This window comes from Rhipicephalus microplus, chromosome X (assembly GCF_043290135.1).
Source record: "Rhipicephalus microplus isolate Deutch F79 chromosome X, USDA_Rmic, whole genome shotgun sequence".
Taxonomy (NCBI): domain Eukaryota; kingdom Metazoa; phylum Arthropoda; class Arachnida; order Ixodida; family Ixodidae; genus Rhipicephalus; species Rhipicephalus microplus.
In genome coordinates, this window is record NC_134710.1 from 216108903 (window position 1) to 216132931 (window position 24029).

Below are 24029 nucleotides of genomic sequence, written 5' to 3' on the forward strand. Positions count from 1 at the left end.
ACGACACAGAAAATTCCTAACTGCAACATACAAAAATAGGCTAATTTTCCCGTGGTAAGGAAAGAGTTAACACGCCTCCGGGTTACAGACAGCTGAAGTGGAAACAGGGTAAACTGCTTAGCCAATAGTTGGTAGTCATTTTTTCGAAGTTGTTCCGCCTGTATTTATCAAAGCACATTACTAATATATATCTGCCACTGTGTTCTACAGTTAAACCTGAATATAACAAAATTGCTATTCCCCGAAAAACTCGCTATAAACAGGATTTTGTTATATAGAGGTTCGTTACCGAAATTCAGAAAATAAACGCACAAATCAAACAAAAGAGTGGCTGAAGGCTGAGCTAACCCAAAAACTTGTTTAGCGGTAAAAAACTGCGTTATTATTGCGAGAGCAATGGTATGGACACTCTCGGCGGTTTTTTGCCGTCGCCCCTATGTTCCGTAACAAGTATAAATTGATAACATGCCCCGACGCATCGTAACTTTCTCGAGCAGGTAAAAGCGTGCAAGCGCTGCTGAAGCTCGGATCAAATGAGCAGGCCCATCGCTATCGCCTGGAAGGCACATAAGATAACATCTCCCCATGTTAGAACTGCCGTAGAATGGTCAAACAGAAAGGAAACCTCCCGTCTTGAACGACATGAAAAAACACAAAGGGGGGGGGGGGGGGCGCGCTTGAGTAGCAACAATGAACTTTAATTTTAAGGGCGGTTGCGACTGCTGGTGCGCGTGCTATCTCGACAAGTAGGAGTACCACGATATCGGATCCAAAAGAATTCGCCGCCAGCCTTACTTCGTATAACATAAATTTTTTGATATAGACGTCAGACTCTGGAGTTTTACGGACACCCAGTGCCACCTGTCAACGCAGTTTTGAGCAGTGCGAATCCCGACTCTCTTGTTCATGCACAACCAAGTGCAAGTACAGCGTATGAGACAACGATTTAACTAAATATTTCGTGTATTTGCGCATTTCACACTAAGAAAAAAAGCTACTAATTGCTCTCCGCTAGTCGGACGTGTCACCGAACCAACGTGAAGTGCTTGCTGGTTCACTCGCCAAGTACGATGGGCGAAAACAAGAGCAGATGCAACAACTCTGCATTCTCGAAAAAAGGCCCCAGTCGACGCTACCGTTGCGTTGTGAATCGCCACAACGCAACGTAAAGGACTTCAGTTTCAGTTCGTAAAGGACTTCAGTTTTACTGATTTCCGCAGATTTCGCAAAGCAGGATGGCGAGAACGCTAGATACAGGCCGTTGCAAACTTGTTGGGTAAGTGAATTACTCGCATTCTCCAGAGCCGTTCGCATGAGACCGTGATAATGTAGGTCTCCTGCAATTGTTTTCAGTAGCCTTGACGGAGAAGCATAGTAACTTTGATTACCAAGCTTAACAGACCCTCTGACCACAGTGCACAACGTGCAACATTAGACAAGTGATGCATGCGGTAAACATCGCACGCGGTAAAAACGCCAGGGTCATTCGTGCTGCATAATGCGAGCTTCATACCACTGATAGTTAAGATTGCTCGTGTATGCATTTCAACGCTTTGTCATTTTCTACATGCCCAAGTTAAACGCATTTAAGCGCTACAGAACGCGCATCGGAGTGCTTGCCACGAACTCGATGTCATGCGATGCTTGCTTGCACTTAAATTGACAGTTGCAGCACGCCGAAATAACTGGAACAACTTTTGCATTATGCCCACATTTCGTTTTTATGAGCGTCCCACTTTTCTGAAGCGAGGTTAGATTGAAGGAAAAAGCTTGCCAGGCCCTAAATTTTCAAGAAACCGCTCCTCAAGACCAACGAAGGAGGAGGGCCTATGCACGTTCGTTTGCAAAAGGCTCTTGTTGCGCTACCCATTCATTTATGGCCGGCGCAGCAATGGGGGGCTCTGGTGGCGACGTTTTTCGCAACGCCGCCTGGGCAGTCTGACATCCATCGCCTTCATTGCGTTGCACTCAACGCACCGTCACGTTGTTGCCAGAACTAATCGGCTAATCGCCAAAGCTACAAGACTGCAAACTTGCAGTGCGGCGCAAGACGGAAGCGTGTGATGAGTCAACCTCCACAGATACACGTAGTGACCGTGGTCTCGGAGAGTTTTATCTAGCATCCCCTCAGTGGTGACGACACGGTTGTCTGCATTAAAAAAAAAAAAGTAAAGCTGAATGTCGTCGGGGGTCACACCATGCACGCACAGTAAAATCATGCATGCGCTCACGGCGTCGAAAATGAAGAGCGAACGACATGGACAAAAACACTGCGGATAACTGTTTGGTAAAAAGCCCTCCATATGCAGTGCGGCTCCATGTGATGCTAACTAAAAGTGTGGCACTGCCAACGCAAAAGTATTTTTTTTTTTGTTCGGTTTGGAGGGGGGGGAGGCATATCCACCTATGCTCCCTTGGCGGCAAGAACGGTGACAACGTGGGGCGCAGGCCCGCCTGCCCACCTCACGCACAATAACAAGCGCTCGCTCTCGCCTAGTGTGCCGTGCGCACCACCGCTTCTTCGCACTTCGTCGCCTGTGTGGAACCTCAAGAAGATGCATGCTCAAACCAAAATGCCAAAATCCAGGGTGAAATTCCTAGACAGTCTGTGCAGAAAATTTATTATAGCAAGGTTGTGTCCCGCTGTTACTTACATAGAAAGACCAAAAAGTGACAAAAAATTTACTTCTTTTTTTAAATTGACATATTTGGGTTATGTAAGTATTAATCTATCGCTCAGCTAATTTTCAACCACAAGGTAGTGATAATTTTTTTTTTGTAATGTCATTCTGACTGCCCAGAGTCTTAGTTCTAGCACAATGTAGAATGTGCAAAAAGTGGGGAGCCTACTTAGAGGCTTCTTCATAATTTGCCAGCACCTGTGTCCGAAGCTCTACTACCAATTAATGAGCCTCTATATGAGCATTGAAAAACGTGTACACCACTATTGGTGTTTCTTGAAGAAACTGGGTGTTTTCAGTTTTTTTTTTCATTTTTCTCAAAAAAATAAATTTACGACTTCAATTTTGAGGCCTCAATATTCCTGCAGCTAGGGAAGGTACAACAATAATTCTTTTTGCAATAGAAACCTGTATGTGTATAGAATGAAAGTATGAGAACAGATTATAGAGCACAAGCCTTTTAAATTAATTACTTTAAAATTTAACACAATTCCAACTGCTTTTGAAAATGAAAAGTTCATTTTGCTGTAAAATAACTAAGAACGCCTGAAAAACAAATAACTCTTGCATACTTTTAATCTCTAGTCATTAGTTTATGTTGCCATATTTTAATTAGTATCACTTTTAATGAAGTGCTTTTTTTTCTATGGTGGCCTTAAACAATAGGGGGTGAACTTAAGTTATTTCAGGGAAACGATGAGTCACAAGAAAAGTAATTGCATATTTGAAATCAGCAGAAAAAAACTTCATAAGCATGTGCAGTATGACCAAGATCACTGAAGAAATAAACGAAAAAATGTCTAAGATGAGTCCGCCCCTTTAAAGAAGAGCGAGTTCGGACAAGAGCGGATTTTATGGCTGCAACAACACCTGAGCTAAAGTCCATTGCAATAGAGACCTTCTCAGAATGATTCCAGCAATGGCAGCACTACTGGGAGAAGTGTGTGGAGTCTCAAGGGGACTACTTTGAGGGGGATTAGGCTTCTAATGCCCCAATTACGCCAGTTTTTTTTTCTTCCACCAAAGGTCGGATACTTGTCTAACAGACCTTGTAGTGTCGTCATTAAAGGGGCCCCCAACACTGTTCAAGACTTCCATGTTTTACATTTTTTACTACCGGGTTGCATAGAAGGGTTAACAGAGTAGTGAAAAAAGAACGGCAGCAAGCAACAGGGTCAGGCAGTCGGTTATTCAGCCTAGAAAATTCAATATACAATAAAAAGGACACCTCCCCTCATGGCTCAATCCTTACGGTGTCGCTTGACCACATTTCACTCTCCACTGGCATTACTAAGTACTGCCAATGGACTGAGGTGAGAGCTCCTACACAGAAGAAGCTTGCACACCATTTTACGTGTTCTATCCAACACACCAGCGTTGTGACAGCAACAAACAATATGGTGCCTAGGAGTAAGCCACACACACAAAGTGAGACAGCTCACGATCATGTTTTGTAGATTTAGCAATCGTTCTTGTTGCGACAGCGTCTGTTTCAGTGCTTTACAGTCCTTTCCCCTTCACTTTGAAAACAACGAAGTGTGGAGTGCCCAAGCATGTTTTCTGCAGCGCAGTGGCATATGGTGCACTGTTTGCCCAACCATTCACGAGCACAAAGAGAAGGGAGCCGCTTTCTTTAAACTCAAAGTAATCTCTTCTCAATGAAATGCTGCGATAACTTCTAAAATTACATTTATCCAATGATAGGCTGGCGCTCTTTTCCATCACTTCTGCCCGCAATAGTCCTAGCGAACACTACTACACGTTGATGAAGTCAGCAGTGACATAGGCGCTTCAAAAAAGTGTCAGAGGGCTCCTTAAACAAATAGGAATCCATTCTGGACACACAGCTACCTTTATAAAAAAAACATAAAGGAAATTTTTCAAAGCAAGCATGCTCAGTTTCAGAAAAAAACAATTAGCAGCTAGAGATATTCACCAGCAGGGTTTCCACAAGGTCCTTCCTCGGCCGCAACTTCAGCAGTGGTTCGCTGAGACGTACAGAACACAGGCCACCTTGACCCTCGTAGCAGCACAACCCGGCACATCTGAGTAATATCACAATTCACTTTTCAAGCCATTGCCAACATAAGTCAGAAAAATAAATGGAACTCACTCACAAAATATATTTTCTGCTTAGGGCTTCATCACTCAAGTTCTGCACTCACAAAATATACTTTCTACTAAGGGCTCACTCACTCGAATTTTTTTCGAGAGGGTTTTCACACAACTTTCTGAAATTTTTGCTGAGCCTAATAAAACTCACCAGAATTATACCCTAGTAAGCCCACTTAGGCTCAAATCGACCATATTTCTATTCGGCCAGGCTAATTGAAAGTCATATTCATTAAAATTTTACCCAGCCTGAGTCGGACTCACTAACGAGAATGAAATTAAGGTAAGTCCATTTGGCATTTTTTTCCCTCCTAAAAGAGCTAAAGCCAGGAACCAAAACTCGGCTTAATTTCAAAGAAACAAAATGTGCTTGCAGGTGTTCTACTTTAAAGGGATCGACAAGTGGCCAGAACGTGCGATTAGATCATAGTATACATGAAAAGAGCATGAAATATACTGACATATTCGAGCATTCTATCCCGTTATGACTAGGGTTTATATTTTTGAATCATGCTTAACCGTCTTGTAGTGCAGCCTAATGGAAGAGCCTTAAAGCTGGATCATAGAATATGGAGTTGATAACTTTGCTGAACGTAGTCATAGGCTGATGCTGTCGGGTGCGCCAGTCTTTAATATAAGAGTACATATATTATTATACAGCCCCACTCAATTCTGTGCTGCTTACGACATTAAAGGGGTAGCATGGTGAAAAGTGGTGCTATGTCACGGCCGCCAGTGGACCAAGTCAAGCCGTAGCCCATGCTCGCAGAATGAACACATGCGCAATAAACAATCGTGCTTCCAACACGAACCGCCCGCACAGTCACTGTTTGCAGCATGTGAGCATATGCCTTCATATTCCCTGCAGATAGAAGAACTCTAATTACAAACATTTTGCTGTGATTTCCACTTTACAGACGGGCAAGATTTCCTTCGCGCTAAGAATAATGGGCACCATGAAAATGGTTGTTGGTCCTTTCAAAACACTGTAATTAAAATGGGTCAATTCTAGATTGTAACGTGAACTCAAAAACGCAGTTCTGAATTTAAAAAAAAAAAAACCTACATGTTGCATCTGCTTGAATCAAACTATTGAGCCAGTTCCATTAAAGGGGCCCTGCAGCACTTTACCAAGTACCCATCAAATGGCTTCACTAAAGGGAGTTTATTGCCTCACAAATCAACTACCACGAAAACGATTAGAATTCGTCAGGTACGAGCAGAGTTACGTCGATTCGTCGCACTGTTATTACTTTCTCCTTTCATCGCTACAAACGCGCTGGAAGTTAAGCATGGTCTGGTAATCCGGCAAACATTTTTTTTGTCCTTTTGTGTTATTGTTGGCTGCATATCTTTCAGATGTGTCATCATGCTTTGAAAATATAATCTCGTACTTAAGCGCCTGCGAGCAGAGCTTCCCGTTTCCTATATTTTTACTTGTACTGCTGTGTAAATAAATCATATTTCGGAAGTTTACACTGCATTCCTGTGCACTATAGGTGCCAATATGGAATAGTTCCAACATGACCAAGTTCCCGTTCTTCTGAACAGGGAGGGATGGCGCAGGGGGATGAAGGTATGTCAAGCGTGCATCGTGACCTTCAGCACTTCAGTTACAGTGTACTAGAAGGGGGCAGTGGAGTGAACGAGGCGGCCGCGGCGCATCTGGGCCGATTCTCTTGCGGGTGACAGTAGCGGCGGTGCTGTTGTCACATGGTACTGAAGATCTCCGGAGCGTCTGCATTGGGAGCATGGTCGCCGTAGCCTGCGAAAGCGTCTAGTTGCTCGTTTTTCGTGCGTTTAATGCGTTTCTGAGCCTTTATCAATAGACGCACCTGCTACGCACCATGGTGCACGAGTGAATAGGCAGGCACACTGAAATTGCGCCGATACATTCATTGTTTAAAGAGCTTGCCGACCCACACACACACACAAAAAAAGTCCATCGGAATTTGCACGGATCCGCCTAGCTTCTCACTCAAGCAGCGCTTTGAGCTGCGTTACATTATAAGTGGCTACTGGCGAACTACAAAGAGAGGAGAAGTGTCAATACTGTTATTAAATGATACGCTCGTTTTGTCGCCACACTCTACGATATGCAGAGCACAGTGTTCCTTATATGAGCCTACATGAGCTCGATCGTTTCACGAGAAACCCGAGTATAAGTAACGCTGTTACGACATTTATATCGGTGACGACTCAAATTTATCATGCCAGTTTTACAAAAGATAATTATTACTTTCTGAAAGGCTTGAATATATTAAAAAACATATTAAACATATCAAACATTGAACATATTAAAAAACACACAAGCATATTAAAAAGTGCCAATTTTATATATAGCCTGTCTGCTAATCTGCATAAATTCATTGTAACCAGTTCTCATTTTGTATCGACAGCTTAAATAAATCTTAATAATAAATAAATCTGCTTTCCAAATAATCTATTGGCGTAATGCTATTGCAAGCCAGCAACTTTATGATGATGATTTGCATTATAAGCATAGTTCTATTGTCAAGTGTCAAAGTGTAGGCAGGTAGTGGTGCATCTTGTTTTGAGAAACTCAATTTCTGTATGTACCCACTAAACACACACACAATATATATATATATATATATATATATATATATATATATATACACACACACACACACACATACATATGAAATAGATGATCAAAGTTTCTTCCGGCTACCGTAATAAACGTTATAAACTTAGAGAATAGTGTGCGTGTGTGTATATATCCACAAGTACATGCACTTAAGTCACGCGTCACCACCCCATTAACAATATCCATGCAATGCCCCTTAGCACAGCTGCAATTTTTAGGCGGTGCATTTCTTGCCCAACTATGTTAAACAATCAAGCAGCAGAACCACTAACTTTTGCAATTGATGGTCGCTTTGAATGCGCGTAAATATTTTAATGTAACCTAAAAAGTTAAATTATGAGAAAATTTCATGGTGTAGAGGGTTCAGGTTCCCTCCTTCTCCCCTGTCTACTAACTGCCTCCTGGTTCTGCGTGCGTTTGAAATGGTATTTTTTTTAATCTCACAGCTTTCTGAGCGCAGCTAACTTCCAATATATCGGCTTAGTTATTCTGTATATTGTAGATACCTAAGCAACGAAGAAAGAGTTATGACAGAAGAAATCATTATAAGACACCCTCTTTCTGAATTATTTTCGATCTCTACAAGGGCTCTTATGGAGCTCAAGTTCAGTTGATTGGCCCGTCATACTTCAAGGACTATGGCATATTTGCTAGACATGAATGATGGGCAGGTACGAAAAAATCTGAATTAAGAAAACACGGCGGAGGGACCGAAACGCATAGCAGTTCCTGCACGCGGCTTTTTCAGTACTATTCGAGTGCAGCGCCGCCGCTACGGGCAACGCGGAAGGGATCAGGCCGCAAGGCACGGTCTCGCCACTCAACACTTCTAGTACACTCTACTTCAGTCGTTGGTGTAGCCAACATGCAGTGTTGCTCAGTCGACGATAATAATCAGCTAGATTTGGGGGTTTACATTTCCCATTGACAATTATCATAAAAATTACCGTTTATGCGCAGCCTGGCACAGCAGGCCAGATTGGCGCAACACTTCCACCCCTGTACATTATAACACTAAGGAACCCATTTTTATTGCACCAAGGCCAACAACCACATTAAAACACACCATGTTTTCAGAAGTTTTTCCTTGATATCCTCAGCCTTAATAAGCATCTTAGTTATTAGCCTTGAGAACAAACACTGGCGGCGCGATAGTTGCATCGACGTGACGTCACAATAAAGACTCGCTTGCTCCGCCGACCAAAGAGAGCTTTTTTCTGCGCCTGTCAACTCCTTCGCGATACAGTAGAGATTACTGCTCATTTTCCCAATGCAAATTCACTAAGGTATAAAGTGAATGTTTTTGCTACAAGAGACAGTTAAGTGAGCTGCAGAAAGTTTCAATAATATAGCTTACAATGCAAAAACTCCCGTCCGAATGGAAGATTCCCTATGAAAATTGTGATGCAGGATAGCAAAGAATTTGTTCTTTTTTCTGCTTACTCCAAGAAATAGACCTCTACCGGGGTACGTCACAGTGTGACGTCACAAGTGCACAGCACATGCGAGGCGGCGGTTGACCTGACACTCCCGCAGGTATCTGAGTGGGGCAGTAACCGGTGCAAGTTTTTTTTTTCTTTTTGAAAGCTTAATCTTTATCTCACATTGGCAACATTAGCTGTGGTATGTGTCAGAGAACCTCTAGGTGTGTGGTAAAGTGTGTGATGAAATATTTGCCACGCTGGCTGGCTGTTTATCTCGGAGAAGCGAACACACGTGGTGCCCTGTGCGAGGAACAGCGGCATCGTCTTCGAAAATGTGCAGTGTTGACTGTGACGTGTAGTGTGCGTTGAAAGGCATCGACAATATTGGTTCACCTTTACGGACGGTGAAACTGGAAATATTGAGCGTGGTGTGTACAATGTGAATAACGCGATGCGTCCTGTTTGCGAAAACATTGGTATTTGTTGTGGGCCGGTTGCAGTAACCGGTTGTCGACGGAACTTTACGATCTGACATTTTAGTCAAGGTAAAAATACATTTGACGCGATCATCTGCGAGTGCGTACATCTCAGCATATGTGTGGCATGCAGAAAAATAAAAGTGCATAATCTCCGGGTGATATATATGACTATGCATGAGCTATAAGCACTTTGTAGCATTGCCGATTCTGCATATACGCTTCACCACAGCTATAACTCGTATTATCAGATACCTGATATGTGTTAATAAAAACAGTGATTTTTGTTTCTTGTCTTTGTACTTTTACGGCACGATCCTTATAAAGTGACAATGAGCATTAGAAGTTTGTGTATCAGGCCTAAAGGAGCAATATATGTACGAAAACACGTCATAGGTGTCAAATGCAGGAAGGTAACTGTGCCAGATAATACTGTATATGTGACGTATGAAGCGATGGTTAGGAGAAGTAGAGGAGGAAGAAGTGAGCATGGAATAAACATGGGGTATGAGCCAGGCCATGTCGCCCAGTCATCGTAGCGACACAATCGTAGCGACACATATATTATTAAGTTGTCGGGTTTTACATCACAAATTTTCAGCGGGTTATTGAGAAACGCAGCAGCAGAATTTCACTTTCATATTCACTAGGATATGTTAACCGCAGTGTAACACACCGCAAGAAGTGTATCTTTTTTTTTTTTTCATTCATCTTCGATCAGACTTCTGCACAATGAGTGAGAAACTTATTCATGACGTCGCGCACAGCACCTCAAAACCATGCTGCCGCAAATGCTGTACCTCATTTAAAACTGCATTGCACATGCCACGATAGAAATCGAATAAGTTTAAATCCATGCCATGCAGGTATTTGTCAAAGTGCCAGTCACCGTGTACATTCAATACGTTCGCTTTTGAAAAATATCAGATTTTTTATTGCTGCTATCTACGTGGGTGAAGCCCACTGCGTGCTGGTCGCGTCTCTTGGTGCTCTAAATAAAGTTTCTCCATCCAGCCATCTATGACAAGCCAATTTTCACACTATGAGCAGGGACCCTTTCACGACCCCCTTCCTTCAAAAGCTGTGACTTTAGGACATAGCAATGTAGAAACTTCTGTTGAAGGAATGCAAACACGCAGCTCTGCTATGCAGAAAGATGCCGCTGGCGGAACTTTCTTGCCAAGCAGCACCTGATCCGAGAGTGTATGGTGGGCGGGGTGCCCGCAGTGACGTCACACTGTTTACAAACAGGGAGAGGTTTATTGGTGATAAAAAAGATTTACGCTAATCATTCTGACTTCATTACATTCTGTGGTTAAAACATCTGTGCCGAAAATTACAAATTAAATTAGGATGCTTTAAACTCACAAAGTACATTGCCATTTATCTGCAGATTATCCAGGTGATTTTTGCACTTCCTGCTTAATAAACAAAATAATACTGCATCACACAAGATGTTTACGGAAAGACTTAGATGTTAGTATACTTCGTTATGTGAAGATTACTTCAAAACAGTCACTTGGGATAAAGAGGAGGAGGTAAGTTTATTTACAGAAAGGCAGAGAGGTCGGCCTGAGCGATAGCTTGCTCTAGCCTGCTACTCTACACTGGGGGAAGGGAAAGGGGAAAAGAAAGATTAATGGATGACGATGGTGAGATAGAGAGGTGAGTATGTAATTTTCTTTCTAGTTGAGACACATTTTATAGCCGCGCACATAGTCCAGTTGTTTCCAAAAAGGTTATAACTGCTCTTGTGACCGCAGTTGCACTGTTGGTGTCTGGCCAAGGGCCCAACATGGTCTCATCAGTTAATGACCTACTGCGATATAGTTAAGTAGAAGAAATCAGTGTTTGTCGTTCACGATCGTATGCTGCGCAGACACAAAATATGTGCTCAAGTGTTTCTGGCACATCACAGTGTTCACAATTAGGACCGGTGTCATTGCTACCGATAATATGTGCGTAACGTCTGGTGTACGCTACACCAAGACGAATGCGGTGGATCATACTTGTGAGTTGCCGTTTCAATTTAGGAGGCATGCGGAACCTCATTTCCGGGTCCCATTTGTGAAGTCGCTGGTGTCGCCGTTCCGGTTTGATCCAGTGCTGAAGTGTGTAGCTGCGCATCACGCAGCGAAGCAGGGCGTTCGTGTCAGCTCGTGAAAACGCAATGCGTACTTCAGGGGATAATGTTGCTGCATACCCCAATTTGCATGAACTGCTGGTCCGATCAACCACCGCGTCACGAAAGGCAATGTTTAATTTACATGGGCACATTATTTATAGCAAGCACTTGCAAAATAAACGCCTGTAAAGCCGAAATGAGCATTCTGCAGTACTTTGATGACGCTCTCCGCGACGTGGCCCACAAAATAATGAGAACGTCCTTCGCATCGACGAGTCAATGTCTGGTGTCGCACGTCACATCCACATGCAGGTTGATGACGCTCAGGAGTAATCAAATCCAAGAAAAAATAATTTATTAGCTATCTAAACTACTTTTTACGAGTGTAACAGTGCCATTGCTACGATGCTACATGAAGTTCAATTAACCTCAATATCTTTTAGTGAGATGAAGCCCCAAGAATACTACGTAGAAAGCGTGAAACAAAACTACAAGATGCATGGACGACTACACAAGACAAACACACAAGAGCTGCAGTGGCATTCTCGGGCTTTTGAAATACTTATGAAGTCTTGGGAGTGCACTGGTTTTTGCAACACTGTGCGGAGAAAGCACACAGGCAAAAAAAAAAGTCTAAAGATATGTGCATGCATCCTGGAAAGAACTTGTGGATTGATTGATTGAAACTTTATTTTGGTCCTGAGATGACGCAGGGGAGACCCCGCACCACTAGGTTAATCCCACGTAGGGACCGAAGCCGAGCTTGTGGAGGTGAAAACATCATAGAGAAAAAAGAACCACCTGTGAACAATGTAACCTATTAATGTAAACATGGCATCTTATGTGTGAAAGCTGCTGCTTGATTACGGGGCGCACTGTAGCATAATTGTGACCACCTGGCATTGTTTAATGTACTGCTGCATCTGAGCCCAAACATGTTCTTGCTCTTCTCTCCAATCAGAATGCAGCTACCGTGGTTGAGAATCGAACCCATCGTCAAGTTTAGCCACGCGACACAACAGCAAACCTGATCAAAGTGTGTAAAACGGAGCACGGGAACCACTGGCAGTCATACTGGACGAAAGCTTTTTGTAATTTTACTGGGAGCATTATACTGTTTTCGTCATTCATCTAAAGCTTAAGATAAGTGAAAAGCGGTCGCAAACAGCGAAGGAACGTACGAATAAGCGGGCACATAGTATGTATGCGCACCACGGCGGGCATTGCAGTAACCTTGCCATGACATCACCCAGACCTCCCGCCAGGCGGCGCCACTCCAACACCTCAGAGCAAATATTCTATTATCGGTGTAGCATGCAAAGTTTTCTCTTTTGAGCATCTCAAGAAAAAAATGCAAGTTCGAAGGTATCACAGGACTTCATAGATTTAGCACGCTGTAACTAAAGAGTGAAATATGCAGATTACCCTAATGACATTAGAATCTGTGCTTCATGAGGCATCGGACATTAAAAGATGCCCTTTAGCTTTATTCGTGCACGTGCCTACTTCTGTACACGAGCCATTTGAGCTGCTTTGATACAATCCAATAAAACAAAAAAATGATACCTCTATTCCTTAGCACTGAAGGTTATATACAAGTGAGATTAGCGGTGGTGCTATACAAAACAAGTGAAATGCAACAATTTTTATTTGTAACAAAATGAAAAAAAAAAAAACCTGGCACATGTGGTGGTTGCTTGGCAAGCAATGAAGATGGTTTACTCAAAATGCCAATACAATCCCTCTATAAGCAACCATATGCGCAAACTAAGATCACAGGAGGAATGAATTCTTTATTGGAACTTGTAGCAAGCTGAAGGTAAAATATGGATATTAGCCTTATCAATGTGAGCGAGGGCAGGTAAGTTTTCTCATGAGGAAAGAACAATGGAGTACAGGCACATATTTTACAAGCAAGGACGACGGCACAGGAGAAAAGCACAATCGAGGGCACTTGCCCACCCCTGCTTCTTAAGAGTGTAACTTACAATAATGGCACACAACAATGCACATAAAATGCAAACATGTGGAGATTCTAAAAATACATAAAAGTTTATGCTCACAGGGTCATGCGTGGACTCCAGCGTACTTCAACATGACTCAGTTTTCCAAAGAAAAAAGCCTCATTGAACTCAACGAAGAGGCTACGCAGATCTGGATTTGGGTCATTTAGCTCCCAAAAGTCATCCACAACTGAAAGATCTCTCCGTGATGAATAAGGCACCTGCACACACAGAATATGTGAGTAAATCTGTGTACATGACACTTCCAAGTCATATGGCCACCGAACAGTTGCAATCACCTACTCATGTAGAGATAATGCACGAATGTGCTTTCTCCGCTTCAAAAAGGAATTCGCTTTAAGGCAAATAAATTGAAATACAATTACCATGCCAAATATGCCCCTACAAAATTATAAAATACTTATTTATTTTTTAATTACATATGCATTTGAATAATCAGCCTGCCAAAGCACAGGTGCTTTGTGCGAGGGGCCAGGCATTGGATACTGGTGCATTTTTTTAAAAGATTGCCCAGCACTTGGATACAAAGCCAGAATACTAAACTAAAATAATTAAAATAAAAAATGATACATCATTAAAGTTAAACGATGGCTAAAATTGATGACACAGACACAAGGTGCCCCAGCTAACACTGATCAAGATTTTTTTTAAATAATAGAGCTCTAAAAAAACATAGCTCACTGATGCTACCGAGGACTTCTGATTTGGAGCAACTTCTGGAGCAGCAAAATTTTCACTTTGGAGTAGCTATTCTCACATCCTGGTATACAATGGAGAAGCTAGTTGCATTTACATTCAGGCACCTAAATAACTGATGAGGACTTTTATGAATAGAGCACAAAATATTTTCATTAATTCCAAATCTAATGGAGCTTTAATTACGCAAGATCTGACATGAAGAAGTTAGTTGCTAGCCTTGCTTCATATGACAATACAATTCATTACTATCCCATTCACTGCTGCCTTTAAGCGAAACTGTATTTTTTCAACCGCCAGCTAGTGACCCTGAAAAGCAAGAGGCGGTTGTGTACCATAAAGTAGTTGCTTCGCAGTGAGACTTCTGCTGCTAGGCATAACAGCGATGGGCCCCGCGGCGCATAGTGAAACAGAATTGTGGCTACTCTGACCAAGAGGTATTCTTTTAATAATGAGATGACAAAAAAAGCAAAATATTTGAAATCAAATGGGGCCCTATTACTCAAGAGCTCGGAAAGGTGGGGCCTTTAATTGGTACCTAAAATAAGAATGATCACAAACTCTGGTGTGCTGGAGCAAAAAGATTACGAAAAAGCTCTTACGGATGAAGATCTATAGATAAGGTGTATTCGAGAAAATGCGTTCCCACTTTTCATGTGCTCTTCCATGGACATGAAACTTGGAAAATTCAATACTGTTCCCAAACGTCATTCAGAGATGTCCAGAAACAGACGTGACAACATTTTAGCAGCCCGTGTGCAGTTATCACTAAACATTGCTCAAATTACGTGCCTTGCAACATCTGAAATTAGCGATCAGCAGTGTTTCTGGAACACACAATGTCTGCTGATGAATCACCGAAGTACTTTCTCGCTACCAAATGGCCTAGGCGTCACAAACTTTGGCGGAGGATACACGTTTTCACGGAACTGACTTGAACAGCAGAAGGTGCGTCAACACCGAGCAGGGCGTGAGAACATGCACGAACACTATTTATTAAGCAGAATTTTTGGATCCCAGTTGTGATTTCTGAGACCCAAGGACCACACTTTGAGGTGCTATTGCCAGTTAGATGTGGCCGCAAACCTGAGACTGGTGCAATTTTAGTTGATTTTATCAGGATGGCACAGTAAATCTATTTTGGCACACTTTGGCGCAGCAGTGAGATCACTGACAGCTGCATATTAGCGGCATTCCCGTGTATCTACAGCCAGCATTTTTTTACCACTTAATTATTTTTATGGCTCAAATGTTAAATTATTGATTGAATCACTCATATGCCAATTATACGAACTTGCTGGGGGAGTCGGTGAGTACATAACAGCTTGATTTTTGTGCTAAGACGAACAAACTAGAGAAAAAAAGGGCAGGCGCTACTAACAACTGGTTTATAGCAATGGTTACACCCAAATATATTGCACAGTGATGCATAGACAAACCAAGTACATATAAATACAACACCACTTATCAAGCTAAGGACATGTTACATAAAAAAACCTAATCTCACTCTTAGGTAGAAGGACGTATTGATAACAGAATCAGTTCCTGTATTGTTTATATAGTACACATTTCAGAATTTGCAGGCTGATTTGTTTCACTTTTTGTGCAAAGTGTACAAGGAGTGGTGGTCTACATGCGGCCTTGTGGAAGGTCATACCCAGGGAAACAGGATGCTGTCTTGATGACCAGTTCAGCTAGCACACAAAATATAAAGAAAGTTGACTGTGTATGTTTCGTTCCATTGTCGAAAATGCACATGCGAGCCGATACTTTATGAAGCCAAGATTCTATGTAAAAACCGGAATTATAGGTCGGCAAAAAATGTGCAGCTCACTCACTCACTAAATATATTTTGCCCTTCAGGCTCACTCGGACTCATTAAAAAAATATACTGAGACAAACTCACTAGGACTCGCACGCACAAATATTTTCTTGAATTGGACTAAAACTCGCTAAAAAATATTACTCACCCGCTCTCATGATTCTATCAGAATTTGAGCGAGTCAACTTATGAGTCTGTTAGCCTAGAATTAGCTTGTTTAACCACGGTATGAATGCTCTTTAACATCAATAGCTCACATAGTCGGCAGCATGGACAAGTCGATTGATTAGCTTGTTTAACCACCATATAATTATGAGACGTCGTAGAGGAGGGCTCTGGAAATTTCGACCACTTGAGTAAATACACGGGCCTACAGCATTTTCGCCGCCATCGAAAATGCAGTTGTCGCAGCTGTGATTTAATCCTGCTACCTGCGGGTCAGCAGCCGAGTACCTTAGCAACTAGACCACTTCGGCGGGGCAGTTTTACCAAATCAAAAATAACCATCTCATGACAGGAGCCCTCAAAAACTGCTAAATTCAACCGCTAAAGTCAACATTTATTCCTAAACTGCACAAAAAAAATACAGTAAGCAAAAAATTCTTGACAGGAAGCTATCTGCCCTAGTATAACATTTATTAAACCTAGAGAGTGAAACAGTGTAAAAAGAGGATGAAGACTGGAGGATACAGAGTACAGCAAGACCTCAAGTCTGCAGTATTGAATAAATAAATAAATAAATAAGTAAATTACCTGCGATCGAAGTTGTAAACAAACTTGTTGTAGCAAAACCTCGCAGTTCTTGACCAATCTCTCATGTGTGAGCACAGTTGTATAGAAGGAAAACAATGCCCCAATGGGCACCTTCTCTTGTGGCACAAGGTTCTTCACTCTAGCTTTTTTTTTTTGTGTGTGTATATATATATATATATATATATATATATAAGGGAAAGAAGTGTATACCTAAAGGCTCGTTTTTCCGTGTTTAAACACAATATTAATGAGATCTAACAGACAGTAATGCGAAGGAATGTACAGGGAAAGTTATTACAACCAATTGAATGTAAATAAGAAGAAAGAAAAGTGGATAAAAAAATAACCAGCCGTGAGCAGGAATCTGCTCACGGCTGGTTATTTTTAGATGACGCATAGATGAGCGCAATGTTTGCGCTGCATCTATGCGTCTTTCTTGTGAAGAACACGCACAAACATTGCGCTCCATACGACATCTTCCATGCAGCGTGAACCGAACAGAAAGGCACACTCTAAATTGCGAGAACAGTTCAACTGATGCTGTCTGAAAACTATTGAATCAGAAAATGAACAACACCACTGCATTTGAGATTTATTTATTGTGCAACTTTTACAAACGCCACGAACATGCGTTTGCTCTGCTTTTTATACATGTGATTCCTTGCTCCGAATTCAAATTTGTAAGGTGCATAAGCTGTTGCACGCAATAGTTTATTGTCGAGATAAGTATACAACAACGAACACCACGAGCGAAACGTGCCGAAAAAAGGATGCGAAGTGAGTTTGTTCGATCCACCGATCAGGCAGACTGGAAACAGAAATTTACTAGTGAAACTGACGCTTGCTACACCTATTGTTAGCTGTAGCAAGCTTATCATGTTCAATGCTTGGTGGCGCTGACCTCAGTTCGAGCGAGCTGACGCCACGCATCGGAGCGTTAGAGCTAAAACTGCTGACGGCAGTAGCACATACATACATATATATATATATATATATATATATATATATATATATATATATATATATAAAGTGACTGTGTTAACAATGCAAGTTACCTAGATAAGAGAAAGATTAAGTTTTTTTTATACATGTTCTTAGCATGTTGCCTGGATATGCACTCTGCTCACCTGCACATCCCCCCACTGGGCTATATATTTCATTTCAACCATTGTCATAAACCAGTTGTTGGTAGCAGCTGTCCTGTCTTCTCTCCTGTGTTTCTCCTCTTTAGTGCCAAAATCAAAATATTATGTCAACTATAATATTGTAGGCCATCTAGAGTAATTTTTTAATTAAAAGAATGAAAGCTTGCAAAATATGAAATGGATACATGCTTGTGCACCGCTTTAAACAGTGATGACAGGTGAAAACAATGCATTCAAACTTGCTCGTGTCACCGCAGGGCAACAGTAGTGAGGGGAAGCAGAAAAAAAAGAGAAAGAATACAGGGACGATCTTACACTGTCAAAGCCTAACATGTCCCTTCATGCTACCATATCATTGTAGAATTTTTCAGCAATCTAAATTTACTCAAACCCGGTACGCGTTCGTAAACAGAATTGAAGTTCCTAAAAAAATATAAAAAAAGTCTTTACAACGTTCAATAAATTGAGCCTGACGTCCCGTGGTGTGGGCGACCGTCTGTCGTATACACCAAGTCCCGCCTTTTCAGACTTTAGAGCTTGCACCATACAACCCACTTCAACACTCCAGTTTCTACAGTCACATACTATAGTACCTGCGTTTAAATCTTATCAACTTTCTGCATTTCTATAAGAAACTTAGATCCGACAAATCCTCGACACATTATGCTACACTTGGTGTTCTACGCTTTACCACTAACATTTATACAACCCCAGTCCTTATCCGTTTTACGTGCTAAACACATTATTTTTCTGTTTGTCAATTTTTTTTATTTTGTCTTTGCAAACACTAAGATGAAACATCACTAGACGCCTTCAATGACATGCAAACAATGCCGCTTCTGCATGGTAAGCCTAATTTTGTTGGAACTGTCTATGGTGCCAGCAGCCGGCAGAGCGGGCTGTGTAGGATACTGCCGGCACTTCATCTCCATTGGCTGGCTGCAGTCACATGGCCAAACTGCCGGTGTCTATGCTTTAGTGTGGTAGTGCAGGCAGCCGGCACAGTAGACTTTGTGGAAACTTGCCGGCAGCTGTTAACACCGATTATTACACAAGATTTCATGATATATTGACATCCTAGGTGCACAGTACATCGCTGTGTAGTTTTGTAATGCTGTTTACTAAGCACCCCACAGAAAGATTTCTTTTACAAAAACACAGAAAGCAACCAAAAGAAATTTAACTTTTTCATTTTCATGATAATAGTATGTGGTGCAAACTTGTAACAAAGAAGGATAGCTTTTCATGGCTAAGTCTGACTAGATGTGTATTTGGAATCACACACAATATTGAATACATAGCACCATTTGAAGTGTTAGATTCAGGACATGCTCAACTTGTGTTCTGTCCTACAATTCCTTTGAATTTAATGTTCTGTACGTATCAATGTCTCTAAAGAAGATTTTCTGTTTAGAAAAACTAAACAGAAAATAAGTTATGCTTTATTAACACTCACACACAAAATATAAAAACAGTGTACATTACTCCAAAGCACTCCATTTATCACAGCTGGATTAATGCTTATAGCTGCTTCCTCAGACAAACACAAGGCTGACATTATAAAGACCAGATGTATGTCTAACATATATATATATGCATATATTAAATATATAGAGTCATTACCTGCCAATGTTTATGTCCACTGCAGAATGAAGGCTTCAACAAATAATCTAAATTAGCCCGCCTAGTGTAAGCTGGTCTCATTTTATTCATATGCGAACTTCTTAACTTCACTGCTCCATCTTACTCGCTGCAATCCACGGCTTCTTTTCTAGGGAGCCATTAATACCTATCCTATGGATTATGTGGCTGGCTCCATCCATTTCTTTTGCTTAATACCAACCTGAGTATCAAGATTGTTCAGCGAACTAGGAGCGCGGGAGGAACACAGACACGAAGCAAAGAGGAGGCACACAGCACAAGCGCTGAACAATCATGAATTACCAATTAGCCCACCTTTCCATCCTATTGCTGAGTATCAACTACACTTATCTGTTATCTAGCCCATTCGATTTTCTAATTTCTCACTTTTGATTGGTTAATCGCTTTTCCACTGAACACTGCATGATCACATTTCCACTAATGCAGTTTTTCACGGCAGCTCATTCGATCCGGGACATGATACAATTTATTCACCACTTACACAATAAAGATAAATAAGGTACAAAAACTATAGAACAAGTTTTTTTGCTTCATTGAACAATACCTCATTCGCAATTGAAACATTGCCAGACTTTAGCTTTTGGTTGCTTTTTGTTCAAATGCAGACAGGGCGAGTAATACCATGAGTTGTCTAAATCGTCTTTGCACATCCCACATTCCCATTTCTGCGCGGTTTTCATGCATGTCAATATTGAATAAAATCTTGTGAATTAATCGGTGCTAACACACATATTCTCAGAGAAGTGCCTTTGCCAGCTACCGGCAAGTTCTCATGCGGTCTACAGTACCGGCAAACTTTTCCGTGGTCTACTGTGCCGGCACTACCCACTAAAGCAGTTATACCGGCAATTTGGTAACGTGACTGTAGCCAGCCAATGAAGACGAAGTGCCGGAAGTATCCCGCGCAGCCTGCTCTGCCGGCTGCCGCACAGTTCCAATTTTGTTGCATGTGACGTGACCGCTTCGGAACAAATGAAACATCGCAAGATGTCCTTTTCTACTACGTATGATCAACGTGTAACCACGATATAACGTATTCTCAAGTTCAGAGCGACTGACATTTGGCGCGCTCTGAAATGCTTGAAGAACCAAACTGCTACTACCGTAACCTATCTCACGGTGGTGACCTAGCGTACTGCAAGTTTACAGACCCGCTGAAGTACATCTACATAAACATGCACGACTGCTAAAGACAAGAGAAGTTGATCGTACCACAGATCTCTCCACTGGGGCCTTTGTACTCGGGCGATCCCATGTTAGTAAGCTCTCGCGGTACTCATTCTCTTCGTTGATCTGTAGATGAAGCTCCAAAGCCACACTAAAGTCTTCGTCTTCGTCGGCAACGGCCATCGCAGCGCTTGCAGTAAAGGTTTGAATATACGACGAGAAAGCTTCCCCCGTACCTAGCGCGCTTCGAGCGCGCACCAGCTGAACGATCTGTCACCTGCGGCTGGATCACGTGGGCTGAAGTGCCGCCACATGCCGCCTTGTGGTAGGGTGCCTTGATGCCCGCGCGCGCATCGAGGCACTCTACCTTGTGGGCTTTGTGGTGGGCCGCCGCTGCTGCGACCTGGTGAGGATAGGCGGTATGCTTAGTGAACAATGCTTGGTGGTTGTGTTGCAGTGTGCGCGTGCTTGTGGTGATCGTGTAAACATCAGCGGCAAAGCGAAGCGACCCACCTTCAAGAATGCAATCGGCGGACCAATGAAAACCCCGGGCCTGTCAAGACGCACTTGGTACGTGATGACATGCATTACTGCATATTACCCAGCGCAATACAAACCTGAACACCTAGGCCTAACGCACTGAGACCCGCACGACAAGCAAACGGACAACATGCGCCACCTATGTCCCGGCAAACATAACTAAAATCGGAACTCTCCCAGGCGGCAATTTCAAATAGAAACTGGTGCCCAGCCTTAAGAATAGCCTATCGGTAACATATAGCAAATAGAGGCAGAACAACAACACAAATCGAACATCACACCTACACAAAATAACACTACCATTTTATGAGAAATTATAGCAACATGACCCGGACTCGCCGAGGTGCCCCAACAAAAGGAACCAGTGCCCGTGTAGAGGAGGACTCGTCGGACGGAACAGTAATGGTAGAATGTGAGACCTGCCAAGAATGGGCAAACATTGATGACACCCCGTTCTCCAGCACACAAGAAGCCCAGGCAGGCAGATACACGTGCAACCTCTGCACGAGACTCGCAGCAATGCAGGCTTCAATCGCACTTCAAGAAATAAAACTGCGTGCCGAACACTCACAACAAATTAGCCAAATAAAGGCCGAGTGGGAAGCTGCTCAAGCGGAAGCTAAAATAGATAGGCAAAACCTACACACTTTGCTGAGCACAGAGCGCAACTTGCGTGAAAAACTCGAGGAAGAGATTGGTACCCTCCAAACCCAAATAAAAAAACTCGAACAGACAAACAGTACTCAGGACGCCCAAGAAAACGGAGACCAGGCTACCTCAACTCCTCGACACGACTCCGGGACACCAGAGCCAAAACACCCCTCAGACAAGCAATTTCGCAGCCAATGGAAGGAAGACATTCCATCACAGGGCACAAGCAGGATAAGTGAAGACATTGAGCACACAGTTGAGCTAGCAGAGGAAGGCAATCCTGGGACACAAGTGGGCAAAAAAGGCCGACCCTTGAAATCAGAGAACACCAGCCAGAAACAGCAGCAGCTCAGCGCTGACCATAAACAGAAACATCCCTATCCTCAAACGCAGTCAAATGACCATCCACCACAAAGCAAACGCACTGTAGTCCTAGGCGACTCCAATGCCCATCGATTGAAAAAGCACCTCCGTAAAGCTATACATGATCAAAGACTACGCATCACTACAAAATCTGGTGCCAATCTTGAAGAAACACTTCACCGAGCTGAAGGAGAAATTCAGAAGGCAAATGCCACCAACACAGAGCTGCAACTAATAATACATGTAGGTACTACTGATCTTTTAAATAAAGCAGACATTAAAAAGACCACTGACCACCTGAAGCAACAACTGACTTACTGGAGCCAAAAGACACCCAAACACCACTACATAGTCAGTGCCATCCCTGAACCGAAAGCAAGGGGTCAACAATTTGCTACAGCATGCCAAACATGGAACACGGCAGTTCAAACGGCGTGTACAGCCTTGGGCCCCAGTGTGCGGTTTATGTCAGCAGCCGCCCAGCTAACCGCAGATCACCTGGATGATATCCACTACTCGGAACAGGCAGCGGACCAGGTTGGCAGCCAACTAGGTGAGGCCATTAAATCTTTTTTATGGGACAAACAACCAACGCGCCCACAACACTGGAGACGATCAACAAGACCAGATCAAAGGACAGTGCAAACGCTACTGAAAGCAATGACAACAGCCCTAGGCAAACTAGGACAGAGAAACCGGCACTGGTAAGCAACCAAGCAGGCAAAACCATACGCACAACCCCCCCCCAATTTCAGTCCTCCAGAGATCATTGTCAACCACTTTCCAGAAAAAGAAGAAACAGAAGAACAAAGCAGAGTGAAGTGAAAAAAGAACTCACCATATGCCTACTAAACATGCAAGGAACAAACAAACTCAAGTGGGCTGAACTCCAAGACCAAGTGAACAGACAAAAAATAGATATCTACGCTCTAACGGAAACTCACCTGCGGGACGACGAACAACCTCTGCTCCCGGGGCTAGTATGGCAAGGAAAGAACAGAAGTAAAGGACAAAAACGGGGTGGAGGCATTGGTTTTATTACACCGAAGAGAAGCACTGTAAATGGGGACTGCCAGGACAAGGAACACATGTGGATAAAAATAAAGATTGACACACGTGACCTGTACATTTGTGTCATATACATGGCAACAGGCCTCGAGGAACAAAAGTGGAATGACAGCATTTACGCATGCCTCAAGAAAGACATTGAAGAAACCTACAAAGGCCAACCGGTACTACTGATGGGAGATTTCAACTGCCACATAGTAGAATTGGATGGTCACGAAAAAGATGCTGCTGGCTTCCGAAAATTAATTAAACAATGCAACCTACAAATAGCAAACCTCCATCCAGCTTGTGAAGGCACCTACACATGGTCACGCAGAGCTAACAAATCTGCTATAGACTACATACTTTACAATCAAGAGGTAGTAAGGCAAGATATAAACATCACAGCTCTGTACATAGACGAAGACAAAACAAACAGCTGTGGAAGTGACCACAACCGAATGAAACTGTGCCTCAGACGCCATCAACCCCATCGAGTAAACCGGCCTGAAACTACAAAAGCTCACTGGCGAGTGAAAGAGCAAGAGCGCCTGGATGAATTTTCCAATAAACTCGAGTCAACATTAACAGAACCTCTAACATACGAGGAATTCGCAGAAAAATGCCTGTCAGTAGCACAAGAAACCATTGGGAAAACTAGTGAAAAAAAAAGGACCAGAAACACACCTTGGTTTGATGGAGAACTGAAGACAGAAATTCGCATTCGCAA

General features: G+C 42.6%; 2 protein-coding genes across 3 annotated transcripts in view; one reads left to right on the forward strand and one right to left on the reverse strand.

The window, feature by feature from the left end:
* mh (DNA-dependent metalloprotease SPRTN) overlaps positions 1 to 21103 on the reverse strand; it is a 69060-nt gene extending 47957 nt beyond the window's left edge. For both annotated transcript variants that reach the window (XM_075878620.1, XM_037435583.2), the window contains exons 1-3: positions 20744 to 21103; positions 13493 to 13653; positions 4618 to 4726 (exon numbers count right to left, since the gene is read on the reverse strand). In XM_075878620.1, the coding sequence (XP_075734735.1) occupies positions 4618 to 4726; positions 13493 to 13653; positions 20744 to 20881 (408 nt within the window). In that variant the 5' untranslated portion in view covers positions 20882 to 21103. The remainder of the gene's footprint in view (positions 1 to 4617; positions 4727 to 13492; positions 13654 to 20743) is intronic.
* A 304-nt stretch (positions 21104 to 21407) lies between these two features.
* On the forward strand, positions 21408 to 22965 carry LOC119187798 (uncharacterized). The gene has a single exon (XM_037435879.2). It carries the CDS (start codon positions 21545 to 21547, stop codon positions 22958 to 22960), a length of 1416 nt encoding a protein of 471 aa, XP_037291776.2. The 5' UTR covers positions 21408 to 21544; the 3' UTR covers positions 22961 to 22965.
* Positions 22966 to 24029: the final 1064 nt, after the last annotated feature.